This window comes from Xiphophorus couchianus, chromosome 11 (assembly GCF_001444195.1).
Source record: "Xiphophorus couchianus chromosome 11, X_couchianus-1.0, whole genome shotgun sequence".
NCBI classification, from domain to species: Eukaryota; Metazoa; Chordata; class Actinopteri; order Cyprinodontiformes; family Poeciliidae; genus Xiphophorus; species Xiphophorus couchianus.
In genome coordinates this window covers 20,046,514-20,061,338 of record NC_040238.1, presented here as the reverse complement: position 1 = coordinate 20,061,338, position 14,825 = coordinate 20,046,514, and the positions used below count along the sequence as shown (strand labels likewise).

Genomic DNA, 14,825 nt, shown 5'->3' with positions numbered 1-14,825 from the left:
ACCTACTAAAATATGAAAAATTATACCAGGTTTCTGGTATAAGCTACGGGTTCTGGACTCGTAGCTCGGAACCGAGGCGAACAGACCAACTCTGGAAAACCCGAGTTCAACCGGACCTGTTCTGGGATCAGCTGGAGAAACGGCAGCAGGACGTTTCTGTTTGGACCCGATTTGTAATCAGATACCAGAACTGTTTTCTGTAAATTTTATGATAATCCATTTTTTACTGGAAATATTTAAGTTTCTTCCAAGTTTTCAAATTATTTAAACGTGTAGATTACAGGTTTTTGAATGAATCTTAAAAAGTAAAACATTATAAGCTCAAATTCTCGGTTCCCCCCATTGAACTAATCCAAGAAAGTCAGAAAACTCTTAACTTGGTTCTTATTTAATAGGCTACATTAAATAAACATTAAAAATTCTCGAGTGAAGCAACAACAAGCAGACAAGTTGTGGAAAAAAGGGACTGATGATCACCAACAAAACACGGATGAGCAGGCCATCTAGCTCCTCTATGTGAATTAAACCCAGGTGACCTCTTACTACACACACACACGCATGCACACACATATACGAGTACATCAATAAAGAGAACAGGGAATAACAAGCTTTAATTGAAAGCACCCAGTTTGCCTGTTTTAACATCGCTTCCAAAATGAGAATTTTGAGATGTGAGGCAATCGTGATGCACTCGAGGAGCTTAGGGTAATAACAAAAAACGAGGGAAAAGTGTGGAGCCAAATGCCAGGAAAATTGTCCTATTTTACAGAGTTTGTTTAAGGCCATGAAGTCTGAAGAACGAGAGGAATAAACATGTTTTCTCTTTTTCAAAAGATAAAACATGCAGAAACATTGGGATAGAGAGGAAGAAAAAAAACATCATGATCTTAAAGATTTATTTTCTGATGTTCAAGGACAGGTTTGCTTCCAGTGTGCTACTTTTCTTTAGCAGAACTAGGCCGAAGCAGCAGTGTGTGTTGGCTCAGTACCTCCTGGAGTATTAAGTCGATCCTATCCACCTCACAGTCGATGAGAAAACGTTTCTCCTGTCGGTTGTCCATCTCCCTGATGATTTGTGTGTACGTTGAGACGTTCACGTTCCCAACAGAGCGAGCCGTCACCTGCCAGTTATTGGCTACAGCCGACTCCATTATGGCCTGGAGGATTGCAAAGCCTTTGGGGGGGAATAAAGAGGAGAGAGCTAAATTACTGAACTGTGTGGGGTTTTTTTTTTTGGGATGACAGAGAAACACACAAACATAAAAAAGTGAACAGAATTGATGAAGAAAGGCACAGATTCAGTTAGCAAAAGTTTAACATTTCCATAACAAATGTGATCGTGCAGTTAGGTTTCTAAAGAAACTCAGATATTTGTTACATTACTACTAGAAACCTTTAAATATTTGTTGCAATTTTAGGTGATAGACCAACTCAAAGTTGCTTAACTGTGAACTTTTTTTTTTTAACATAAAACAAATCATACATATGTATTTGTATTCAGCACCCCTGAGTCAAAACAAAATGACTTTTTGTGTCCTTGTTACAGTCTTCTTGGGGGGCACATCTTCACCAGATTCACACATGTAACCCAGGGTTTCCCCCAGAAAACTTGCTAAGCCCGGTGGCCTGTCATCTTTTTGAGTTAAAAAATGTTTAAAGTTGACAGAAAGTTTGAAAATATCACTTGATAATTATGTACTATTGGAAGATTATTGCTTGAATACTGACTCTAAAGTCTTAAAAAATGCTAACATTTAAAAAACCTAAAGTAAATAAACAATGCTTAGCATGATGGGGGCCCAAGTAAAGCCTGGTGGCCCGCCAGGCTTATAATACACTGGGGGAAATCCTGTAACATGAATTGCTTTCCCATTGTTCTTTGCAAAACACCTTAAGTTCAACAAGAACGGACAGAGAGCATCTGAAAACACCTATTGTTGAGTCTTGCCAAATCTTCTCAATTAGATTTAGGTCTGAGCCTAAACTGGGCTGTTGAAAGACATGAGGTTCCTCTGATCTACTCCATTGTAGTTCTGGGTGTATATTTTGGGTCAATGCCATGCTAGAAGCTAAACCACTCCCTCAATCTTTGCATCTCTTTGTTGGAAAAGGTAAATATCCTGTACACATTCAGTCATTCTCCAATTCACGCACACATTCACACACTGGTGGTACGTTACACCAGCAGGCAAGCCGGGTGTAACTGAGTCAGACATAGCAGGGATTCGAACCACCACGGTCAGCCCGACTCGCTCTTCCACCAACATCAAAACTCCCACCAGCTGAATAAAAGCCTTCCCACAAATAGCATTTTCTATTTATGCCAAAAACTACATTTGTGTTCTTCTGTGATCAGAGCACCTGGCAGCTGCTGTGTGTCCTACAGGGCAAACTTTAAACTGCATGTATTTTGCCTCGCCTTTAATATTTTCTCTACTTCTGCTACTCTTCCTTAAAGGCCAGGTTTGTAGAGTGCACAACTAATAGTTGCCTTGGCAACAGATTTCCATCCCTGAGCTTTGGATCTAGAGTTACATCAGGCCTGTTGGCTACGTACATGATAGATGCTCTCTTTGCCAAGGCTGTCAATGTAGGTGGACAGCCAGGTCTTGGCTGTTTCACGGTTGTGTCAGATATTTTCTAATTCCAGAGGAGGGATTGAACATTATTCTTTTTGATGTCCAATGCTTTGGATAATTTTTTATAACCTAACGCTGCATTTAAACCTCTCTGCCCTGTCTTTTTCTTGGTCTCCATGATGTTCGTTCACTATGTTCTCTAACAAACCTTCACAGAAGAGCTCATACTGAGATTAAATTAGCCACAGTAAAGACAAATGTTAAAAATAACTAAAACAACAAAGAGAATAGAGACTGTAGAGTTTCACAGACTGGTGCCACAAAAAGATTACGTAAAAGCTGTGGGTGCTACACCCTAAATAGCAGGATTAGAGTGGATAATTAAACCATTAACTGGGCAATAACGGCGTGTCCTCTGGTCTGGTGTTTGGTAACTAGATGTCTCATCTCACACTTGGCTGTTTCATGCCTGGTGGACGAGTTCAAACTAACAAATCCAAAACCAAGAATCAACCTGAACTGCAACAATAAGACTTGAGAAATCAACTGACAGCTATGCAGTAAAACGGGCTGCAGCTCAGACGACACAATTGATGCAACTCAACGGCGTGTTGACTCTGCAGAGCTCACCGCAGCGGGTGATGAAAGTATGTGAGGTATAAGAAAGGGAGAAGCTGAGCTGACAGTAACAGGGCTGAGCTGTGATGCTAAAAAGTCTCATCACAATGAGGAGAGAGTCTAAACGGTCGTAATTTTTTAAAGGTTTCGGGATTTATGGTCAGCAGTCATGACAGGTTGTCTATAAATCAGCTGAAAATAAACATAACTAGTTCTTTTCTTTTACTTCTTAATATTTTAAGTTTAATTAAATTATATAAATAAATGCTAGGCTTCAACATTTGCTTGAAGCACTTGACGAAAGTTTCTGGGAAATATATTATTTATAAGCAACTTTAGCATTTTTGTGGCCACTCGTTTAAGGATGTGAAAAACTTCATCTTTTAGTGCAGGAGGCTAATTTCCCAAAAAAATCCAACTTTTAATTCAAGGATATTTATTGAGTGGAGCAAAATCCCAAGTTCAGAAATAATTGCTTGAATTATAATTATAGTAATATTCTTACTGTTTTAAAAACCATTGCCACCCTTATTCTTACTGCAGCCCTATTAGCCCTTTGAAAAATTAATGAAATTATTTTTAATGTATACTTTAATATTTATTTTTTATTACTATTCTAGTATTTATTAGAACCTTACTTCAGAAAATTGCTTGTACTTTCTGAAGTTTAAATATGAAGCTGTTCTTCAAATTGGGAAAAGTGGAAATGTGACCAACAAGGCTGGTCAAAGTCTCAAGAATTATGCAATAAATGTAGAAATGATAAAAGCAAATAGGAGAACCAAATACCTTCAAGTAGAACTAATGTGTGTAAACTCCACAATAAATCTTGAAAAAAAATTTAACTGACATTATGTCACACAGCAATCGTTTTCAGCACCATTTTAAAGTCAGAAGTCACCTTTTCTAAAATAAAAAAATAAAAATACCCACAGCTGAAGCCCAATATCAATGTTTTGGTTCACTGAGCTGTGTGAGTTGATGTTGAGAATGGATGCCTGCAGAAAGTTATGTGTTGTAGCAAAAAGTGGCATCTTGAAGTCAGCAACTGTCCATAACAAGCACATGAGATGATCTATCTGCCAACGAGCAACGACTTAGGAGGCATGCTGGGAAAAAACAGGATCTGTTTGCAGATTCTTTCATTCTTTCAAATGTTGCTAAAAAAGGCACTTCAAAGATACTCTGAAACATTTTTCTGTACATTTTCGGTCATCTGTGTAGTTGTCAAAATTTGACAAATGGAGATGTGCCTTGATCATCACCGACTCTCATGGATAAACACATCCATAAAAGAAACTGATAGTTAAGATATGCAAGTTAGTCTTTTGATACGCTATGTTTTACCTGTTTGTTCTTATTTCCAAGTACAGAAACTTGCACTGATTTTGATGCTGATGCTGAGCGATGGCTGTCTAATGGTACTTTCATTTTCAAACCATTTCCTTTATTGAAATGAATAGCAATGTACGACTTTGCTAAATAAATGGAAACTTTACCTCAAACTCTGCATGTGGTGCTGGCATGAAGCAGAAGGTGAACATGTTGGGATGGGAAAAAGAGATCATGCTCTGTTAGGCATGGTGGGGGCGCCGTTATGATGTGGGCCTGATTCTCTTCCAAAGACTCTGGAAATCTTGTTGGAGTCAAGACGTCATGGGCTATTTGAAATACCAGATTTTAAATAAAATGTGGTCACTTCTGCTTATCAGCGAAAATGTTTATTTTTTTCTCTCCAAAACCCACCGGCTGAAAACACATTTGCAATTTAATATTAATTCTTCACCAAATAAAGCAAATTCTTCCACGGCAGTTTCAGTCCTCAATCTTACAAAATGAGATCAGGACACAAGATTTAACCAGACAAAGGAGAGAAACAGCCAAAGATGTCTCCGTATGCACAAGACTTATAAACTGTCTCAGAAAACGAAGCAGCAAAAAGGCGACGTCAAAACTATCAACAGGGTTGCCAATAATTATGGCACAGAGGATTTTGTAAAAAAAAAGAAAAAGAAACAATAAGGCTTCTGCAAAAAAATAATCTATCCTGGAGGAACAAAATAGCACCGGAGGTTGCTCTGTGTTAATTGATGGCAGGTAAAATAATTGAACATTTCTAGTTTTGTATATTAATGAACATGAAACAACACTTCTAATATTAAAAGCGTAATTTTTATTTTATAAGCTGCTGCGCAACAAGAAACGTTATTAGTTTTTACAGGTGCAGTAAGTAAACTAATTCCTAAAGGTTATTTACATATATTTAGATTGCATTTACTTTTCTGCTTCCTGCTTCTTTGTAAACCCAGCATTTGGCTAATAAATGTGCATGAGAGAAAAATGGGACAGAGCCACAGGCATGAGGCTTTTTAATATTATGTGTCCCTTGTCAAATGTCTGTATGCCTCAAACTGCACAGCTAAAATCGGCTTTATTTAGATGTCAAATGGAACAAATACATTTAACTGCTCGTGTTATTCGTCATATTACACATATTTATATTAAAAGACCTCACATTATAAGCACTCTAAGAGAATCATGCATGACTCGCAACATTGGAAATAGATCAGAAATGTGGATACAGAAAACATGTCAGGCGGTGAAAAAATATAAAACATTGCACTGAAGTGCAGAATCTTATTGAGTTAAATATACAGTATGTCCTAGTTAAAGACAAAAAATATGCTCCAGAATAGATACTGATTATACAAAATGAGAGGCATCATAGTATGTTAGAGGAAGAATTAAGCTGCAAGAAATTGTAGATATTATAGTTGCTGAAAAAGGCAATTTATGAAAATATTAGTAAATCAATGTTCACAGGTAATCTCTGTAAGAAAATGAATTTCACGGCAGGTTAATGATAACTGCATTAATGTCATTAAACATATTTAGGACTGAATGCTAAAGCAGTGTTTCATAAAAAAAGATGCAAAACTAAACTGACTGGAAAATAGTCTTTTACTGTGGAGGATTTTTTGCACCCACTCTCTTTTGAAGAACTGTTTTCATTCACCCTCCTTGGAGGGTTTTTAAACTCAAATAAACCGTCTAAGATTATGCCACAATCAAATGTATGTCCAAGGCATTCCTAAGGCACTTGAAAACATTTATTTTATATTTCAAGCCATTCTGAGGCAGAGTTGCGAGTGTGGTGCTGCCTAAAGGCACAACTTGATGATCAAATATTGTTTTGCAGCGTTTCATGAATCCGTGATCCCGTTAATTGCAGCAAGCTGACCAGATGCTGAAACAAAAAGCTATGTTTGACATCCTAAAATGTTGTTTTATATCAAAAGTTCCACTTCGATACATGGAAGTTTGTAGTTTTAACATGACAATATGCGAAAAACATCAACGGGTATGAATACTTTAGCTGTCCACTGTAGCTTTCCTCATCTTTCATTTGCTTCCCGTCTTTGAAGCATCTCTTTTTCAGCTACTTTTTGATCATGTAACTTCTTGATCTGGGCATTAAAGCTCAATCACCTGCTTCCCAGTCTAACAATCCTGCTGCTACCATGGTTACTCATTATAAAAGATTTGTAAAAAAGTGGCAGAAGCAGCAACGGAAATGACTCAGACAACACAGCCTCTATATCAGAGCAGAAAAATCTCTCAAAAAATTGCATTTTTAACCAGATAAAGAGCCCAACAGAAAACCTCAAAGCTGACGGCTGAAGCTATACATCTTTCCAGGGGGGGTTTCTAGATGCAGCAAACAATATGTTAAAAAGGTCTAAAATCTCTTAAAACGTGTATATATCTCTGAGCATTCAAAGGATCCAGAATAAATATGCGGCACATTTTTGCCCGTTTCTCTTCGTCGCTCCTGGAACAGAAACAACCTGCTGCCCTTAACCCGTTCGGCCATTTACTGGTAATCGTTTCAGACCTGCCGAGTTGACGTGTTCGGCACGGAGCTGCTAAGTATTCAGAGCACAGCAAACTTAGCGGACACATCCGCCCTCCCTTCCCCTGCCGGTGACCTTCACAGTGAAGTGCTCAGCAGACGGCGCTCAGGTCAGATTTGGCCTTTAAAGACAAGTGGCTCTCGCTGCGTGCCGCCACGCCAGCCCCGCGGGGTGCGGGGGTCACGGAGGCGAAAGAGACCCGCGTCTCCGTGTTTGATACGCGCAGAGGTTAAGCAATCAAACAAGGGTGGCGGTTGCACTGTCAGGAAGCTCTGCGAGAAGGTCTAATGATTAACAAGAAGCTGACCTCAGTCTGGACGTTATCGGCTCACATTTGCAGGAACATGTGGTCGTGTTTATACTTGGGGGGGAAGCAGAGCATCAGCTCTCCTCCCAGTTCTGCGACGTGTGGCTCTGAACGTCATAAGCTGGGATACGTATGACATTTTAAAATTTATTAGCAGCTGCTTTACAAAGGATTTGGGGGGGAAGGGGGGATTTGCACGTTTCCCTTGAGTGTTATTTTTCGTCCTTTTCCTCCTGTGATTTTGGACTGAGACGTTTGTGCGTGCAAGCTGTTATTTGTAAGAAATGAACTCAAACGTCCTGACCTATGAGTTCACAAGTATGCAAACCTCTAAATGAAGATATGTTAGTCTCTTGGAAAGTATAAACTCTGCACTGCCTTATTGGTTGCTGTCCAAAACGACTCGTAGTTGTGGTTGACTTTGCAAACAGATGGTGCATTTTACAGCAGGCAGCAGGCCGGACGACCGTTAAAGGGCGTTTTTACAGACTTGATTATTCAGCACTGACCCGAACAATTACACAAATTCAAAATTGGGAGCGTACTGTAACAATGCTAATTATAGCGCATCACACATCTCTCCCGCTGCAGCACTTAGCAAAACTACCTGGACGCTGATGGAAATGAATTCCAGCGAGCTCCACAAGTCTTTAGATGTGCTCCAGTCTGGAGGGCATTTAGCTGTTATTAGCTCTGGGTTTTTGTTGTTGTTTTTAGGTTTTACAACCTGCATTTGCACCGTTCATCTCAACCTTCCCGAGTAGGTAGCAGTTTGCAGTAAACAAAAAAAGAAAGTAGGTCAAACATTTTAAGAATCCACTTGCTTCCCTCTTGCTGTTAAGTGGAGACCAAAGGCTGCAGGCTTGTTGAACTGTTTGCTTAAAGAGTTAATATTAAATGCTGCAATGTGAGGAAGCTCTTGAGGAAACTAAGATGACCTTGCATTGCTATGTTTAATTATAAGGATGACTAGTAGATTATGTTTACATGTGGCGAAGCTTTTTATTGACTGATTTTATCTGAGCCGGTGTTGGGAGCGCGCATTGCAGCCAGACAGGCGGATCTGACCATTTTCACGGCGCTTCTGATTGATTTCTCGGTAAAAACAACTCATATAATCATGTCAAGGTTGTAACATTCTGTTTAATCGGCAGCTATTGTTTTACAAAGATAGCTGCTTTTTAAAATAACAAAATTGTAAAATAAATAAATAAACGAGGTCTTGTGTGGAGGACTCCTTGCGCTGTTTTGTGTTGTTGTTTTAAACGCCAAGAGAACCGGTCTTTCACCAACTTTTGTCAAGCCTGACAGAAATAAAAGTCAGTCACCAGACAGTTTTCCAACATGTAGTGTGTATTTATAATTTCTCATTGCTGATATTAGAGGATGTTTGCTGGCTGATGGCAGGGCACAAGAATTAAGACTTCCTGAAAAGATGAGAGTGTAGACTTTCTGGTAAATCCTGTTCTAATGTAAAGTATGACAGATTACTGGATTAAGGAAATTTCTAGTATACTACATGCTATCACACATAACAATTTTTGAGAATTTGGAAACAGTTGCTCTTTATTTCCCAAAGTTATGCGGGGAGGAGAGGAGAGAATGGATATTTCAGCTGCCTGAAATAATCTGTTCCCCCGTCCATAAAATGGAAACAAATTAATTTACCTGCAAGTCTTTACCTGTGTTTATTCCTTTCATCATCAACAATAAATCATGTAAGTTTGAAAACATTTGCTCTTTATTTGACAAAGTTATGAGAGGGGAACCATATATCTTAGCTGCCTGAAATAATCTGTCCCCATCCATAACAGGGAAACAAATTAATTTACCAATAAGTCTTTAATTCTGTTTATTCCTCTCATCATCAACAACAAATCCTGTGGACCAAATATTTTAGCTGTCTGAAATAACCTATTCTTTGTAGGGGGAACAGATTATTTCAACTAGGCCGTTGCATATAAATACGTTTTTTTTTACACTATTCCATTGCTGCTCGGGCTGCACGTTTAAGGTCATTGTCCCAGTGTAAGACGAACCTCCATGTTGAATAATTGAGTCTGTAAAAATGCCCTCCCTGAAACAGAAAGGGAGGGAAAAGTCTCCAGCGACGCGACATATGCTTCCTCTGAAGCTCATTTTGCACCAGCACTCGAACCGACAGTTTGCTCTTTTATCAGCTTTTGGCTGAAATCATTCTTTATGGACAGCTACTCAAAAGAGACTGGGAAAAGGACCGAGTTTTCTCCTGAAGAGATTAATGGCGACACGAAGCAGGCCTACGACGTAACAACATTGGTTAAAAAAAAACCCCTCACATTTCAGACGTCGTGCAAACGAGCATCATAAGAACCAATTAGACGGAGAAGAAACGCGGGGCTGCTGTGTTACATCAATTGCTCAAACGTTCTGTGTGGATTCTAATTCTTCAGGAAAACAACTGCAACTTCATGCATAAAATTGACTTTATTTGGTCGTTTGTTCGCCGCAAAAAACCCGAAGACAGCAGCAACTGCTTGGGTGTGTAGCACAATGCAGAGTTGGCTGCTATGTGGGAATCTCTGGAATATATGAGCTTTGCAGCCCACACAGCTCTGCCAAGGCGATCAGTATGTACTCTGCTGATATAGTACTATTTAAAGCTGGGACTGCTGGCTTTACACAGCAGAACATTTTAAGATCCAACTGTAAGCAAAATAAAATTGGAGAGGGCTCATAATCATTTATATTACTTTGGAAACGGGATTATTATTATTTTTATTATTATTGGCAAATTAGTGGATATCATTAATTAATGGTTCCCACATTGCTTGAGTTAGTCTACGATGCCAGGCCTAAATTCTTTTAAGTAGTGCAATAAAAAAATGTATATATATTTTTACTTAAAATGAAATGCATCCTGTTGGGCTGAAGGCTAATTTTCAGCCTGGATGGATGGATGGAAATGAAAGCATATATTTCCATACCATAACCAAAGTTTGTTAAAAGCCAAAATATTGAAGGACGGATTTTTTTCTTAACATAGAGTCATAAGTTTGCATACACCTACATGACTGTGCCTTTAAATGACTGTGGAGCAATAAAAAAACCAAGTTCATTGCTGGGTAAAACAATATTCAAAAAAATCATATGCACATATAAAAATCGTGGAAATGTCCAGCCAGTCAACAGGGTCATTAAAATGAGTACTGAACACAGGCTGAAAGGTCACTCAGTTAAGAAGAAGTCACTACTTCAAAAGCAACATAAAAGTAAGGCGGTGGCAGCATCATGTTGTTTTCAGAATGTACTGGTGTGTTTCACAAAACAGACAATCGGGACAACAAAACATTCTGTAGGAACATGAATGCAACACTTCAAGACGTGTTCAAGACGTGTTGGGACAAAAATGTGTTTTTCACATAGAAATTAGCTAACTCTTTTGTTGTAATTTATGTAAATGCCTCCCGATGGGATTGATCTGTCCTGCATCAGTTCTGTTTTATTATAAAACCTTTTTCCATATCAATAATCAAAATATGTAATAAATGTAATGTCTAAAGGAAATGGGATAGGGAATTCCATCTGGAAGTACAGATTTTCTTACACTCCCCTTTTCTTTTTCCGCCCTCCTCCAGAATTTTAACCACAGGATTTGCATCCTCTGTGTGTTACTGAAGCAGCTCAGGCGCCAGACTGTGTCCTCCTTCCCTTCAGTCTTGGGCAGCGGATCACATGACGAGTCACAGAGGAGCGTAGTGTGCAGCCTCAACTGTGACTCAGTCGATCCTCCCCCTGCACCGGAGAAGGTGACCTCCTTCCAATCCTCTCGGAGGCATCCCAACAGCACCGTCTTCGCGGGACGCTCCGAGCCAAGCGTGGCATCAAAGCGACCTTAGATAAGAACAACCGAACCCACTTCTGGAAAATCTCGACAAACAATCTCAGCCCAATCACGTGGTTCAACAAAGAAGGCGGATTTCAGTGGGCCATTCAGACGGAGGCGACAAATTAAAATGGATTCAAGTTGGCAGATGACAGCGAAAGGACACTTTTGAGTACAATTAGTCTGACAACACCCACTCCAAGTGAAGTCCAGTGTAGATAGCAGCTCCTTGCTTCCAATTAGATGAACTGCGATGAGCTCAGTCACCTCCACGCCACCCACTCCTACTAAATCTCACATCTGAAATAATCAGATAGATTATTTTCTACCTAGCAAAAACTGTAAACCTCCAGAAAAAAAAACATTTAGCGGAATCCACTTTATATATTCTTCTGGTTTCCTTCACAAGTCACAAAATATCACTTTCCCATTATAAAAAAGGATAAATCCAAATAGTTTAAAGTTATATAAGCTGCTTGGAGAAACAGAACTCTGGTCAAAGTTCTGCCTGAGTTACAGGCCGGTGTGATGTGCGTTTTGTTCGTTGTTTTGATTATTTTTTTCACTAAAATTCATGTGTGGATGCTGGTGTATATCTTTTAAATGCATCACCTATACCCAAAAGATGTTTAAAAAAATAAACTGACTGAATTTTGCGTATACAAATACTAGAATGTGTTGCATATTTACCAATCAGCTAATCAGAATTGTTTTCATAAAATTTTGGGTCAGCAATTCATTTCTATAAGACAGAATTACATTTATTTGAGTCCAGCAAAACTGAAATATTTTATACTGAAAATTTTTGAAAAATGGAAACTTTAGCTTAAGTGTATATACAGTATATTTTTTAGAAAATGATTGACTTTAGCAAAATCACAAGTGCCGCACTTGCTGGGACCCCCGGTGTCACTACTTTGCACACCATTATCTCGCACTATCTTGACGAAATGTCCTTGAAAAAGGTCAACAGAAGTTGATCAGCACAAAATGAAGCTTAAAGCCCAATAAAATAAAATAAAAAGAGTGATGGCTTTTAGAGCGAGTCTCCTGTCTGTTGGTCAGCCGAGCTCCTCATAACCCACGCAAAGTTCAGAGGTGAAAGGATGTTTGAAATTTGAAGCGTTAAATAGCATCTGATGGATCTGACAGCACATCTGATTGGTGCTCTGCATTTATTTTTTATAAAAGAGGCACAAAGGATTTGCTGACTCTTCTGTTCCTTGTCTCTCTTTATCTTTCCATGAGATGTGGTCCTTGTATTGTCTGTGAGACACCGAGGCAAAGCTAAGGGGAGAATTAAAGAAAGCCTTTGTCTCACTTGAAATAAGACTTGCGCTACCACCCCCATTCAAACTCTGAGCAAAACACGGAGAGGATGGGTTTCTGTTCTTGTTATAAGATGCAGTGTTATGAATCACTCATCGTTGGCTTGATTGCATCTTTGTGTCCAAATCCATTTCTACATAAACAAGGAATACGTCAAAGCTACAACTGCTGCTCATCTCCCATACATCCCCTGCATGTCATCTTTGGTCTCTCTGGCCCAACAAAAGTTTAATTCCTTTGTTTATTTCAGGTAAACTTCCTTTGTTTTAGCAGAACTTCTGTTTCTCCTCAGTAGGGTTGTAACGATTCCTCAAATGATTCGAGTACCTCCATTATTAAAATTCCTTGAGGAAAATTTATCTGCCTCAAAGCTTCGTTAAAATTATGTTTTATTATTTAGCTAACCGTGTTCTGCCCGGGTCATTATTTGTGGCGGGCAGCGCTCTCACTTCCGCCTGTGAGTTGTTGCAACGTCCTAGCAGCATGACGTTGAATTTTCCATCTTTTTGCCAGGTGTTGAGGGACAAATAAGTATTGTTAAATTGCGTGGCGTGATGTTGGGAGTACGATAGCTTTTCTGCTGTCAGAACGGAGTCGTTACGTTTCCGAGAGAACGGTAGGAAGAGCGCTGGAGAGACAGAGAGGGAGATATCCAAATACTCGATTAATCGTAAAAATAATCTATAGAGTACTCGATTACTAAAATATTCTTTTACAACAGCCCTACTCCTCAGTTGTAATAAGTGTGTTACACCATCACAAGGTAGTGCATAACTGTGAAGTAGACAGGAAATGATTTTCTAAATGGTTTACAAAGACATGAGCAGAAAACTGTGATATACATTTGTTTTATTGCACCAGAAAGTCTTTTTGGGTATTTCCAAGTCTTGTTAAATTCCTAATTGGACTGAGATCTGTCCTTTGATTGGGTCATTCCAGTTTTGGTGTCATTTGCTCAGAAGATCTTGCTCCACATATTTCCTCAACATGGCTTCTGTTTTTTGGCAGACTGCAAATGGGAAACCTAAACCTCAGTCCAGGTGAACAGCCATGTCTTGGTAGGTCTGCAATATTCTTCTCACTCAGATGATAGATGTAACAACTCTCTGCAAGTAATTCAAAGTTTGGATCAATTTCTCCATAGTTTCTCCCTGACCTGATGTTTATTGTTTGTCCACTAAAGTTCTCTAATACATATAGAACAGCTGGATTTACACCAGGAATAAATTACACAAGGAGAGGACTCTTTGCTATTTACTATTTAGGTGGCCTCTGAATGCAGTTGACTGGTTTTTCCTTAGGGGTATCAAAGTAGAGGGTGTGAATACATATGCACGGCCCACTTTTCAGAATTTTATTCATAAACTAACTTTGAAAACCACAAATCCTGTTCCTCCCACTTCACAATTATTGCTACTTAGGTGTTTACTGATCACATAAAATAAAACTAGAATTCTGCATGACAAAGATGTCAAAGGGCGTCAATACTTTCGCAAGACAGCAGAGGGATACCAGAATTCAGACAATGCCTAAATGGTGACGCAAATAATGAATAGTGAAGGTTTGCATGAACTGTCCACTAAGGATTATTTTGGTCTTGCTAGGGTTGCGAATTACCATTTTTGCTCAAGTCTGCAAGACTGACTAAGCCGTGGCTGTTTTCCTCAAAACAAATTTGGGAACACGCGGTGACGCATAGAGTGGAAAATCTATGGATGAGACCGAGAGCAAAGGGTGCAGCTCACCTTTTAAAAAAAAAAAAAACTGAGAAGACAGCTTAGGATTTCTGTGCTGTCAAGGCTATCCACCAATCATTTCAGAAAAAAAGGGTTCGTAAAATACATGAGGAGTTTTTTTTTTCTCTAAACAGACACAAAAGACAGAAAATTGGGTGGAAATACACCTCCTGATCTGCAGAAAAGTTTCTCAATTAATAATTTAACAATTCGGTTGCTTTTATAGGCTCGGTGCTGCACAGTGGAGATCTACATGCTGTTTGTTAGCTTATTTTAAAGCTGCACAGCCTCTCCATGTTCGAATGTGCACGGATCAATCGTTGCCATTTTGGGTGTCTGGCAGAGCGGATCAAGCGCAGTGTAAAGAGAGGAGGCTCGGATCATGCAGAAACACTTGGAGACAGCCAACGCCTCAGCTGTACCTTCTCAGTGGATGCACAGAGCTCTTTGAGGTTTTCACCAATGAGGTCAACCACA

General features: G+C 39.2%; 1 protein-coding gene across 5 annotated transcripts in view; it reads right to left on the bottom strand.

The window, feature by feature from the left end:
• Positions 1-14,825, bottom strand: part of gria3a (glutamate receptor, ionotropic, AMPA 3a) — an 87,806-nt gene that overhangs the window by 48,482 nt on the left and 24,499 nt on the right. For all 5 annotated transcript variants that reach the window (XM_028030992.1, XM_028030993.1, XM_028030990.1 and 2 more), the window contains one exon: positions 990-1,174. In XM_028030992.1, coding sequence (XP_027886793.1) covers positions 990-1,174 — 185 coding nt within the window. The remainder of the gene's footprint in view (positions 1-989; positions 1,175-14,825) is intronic.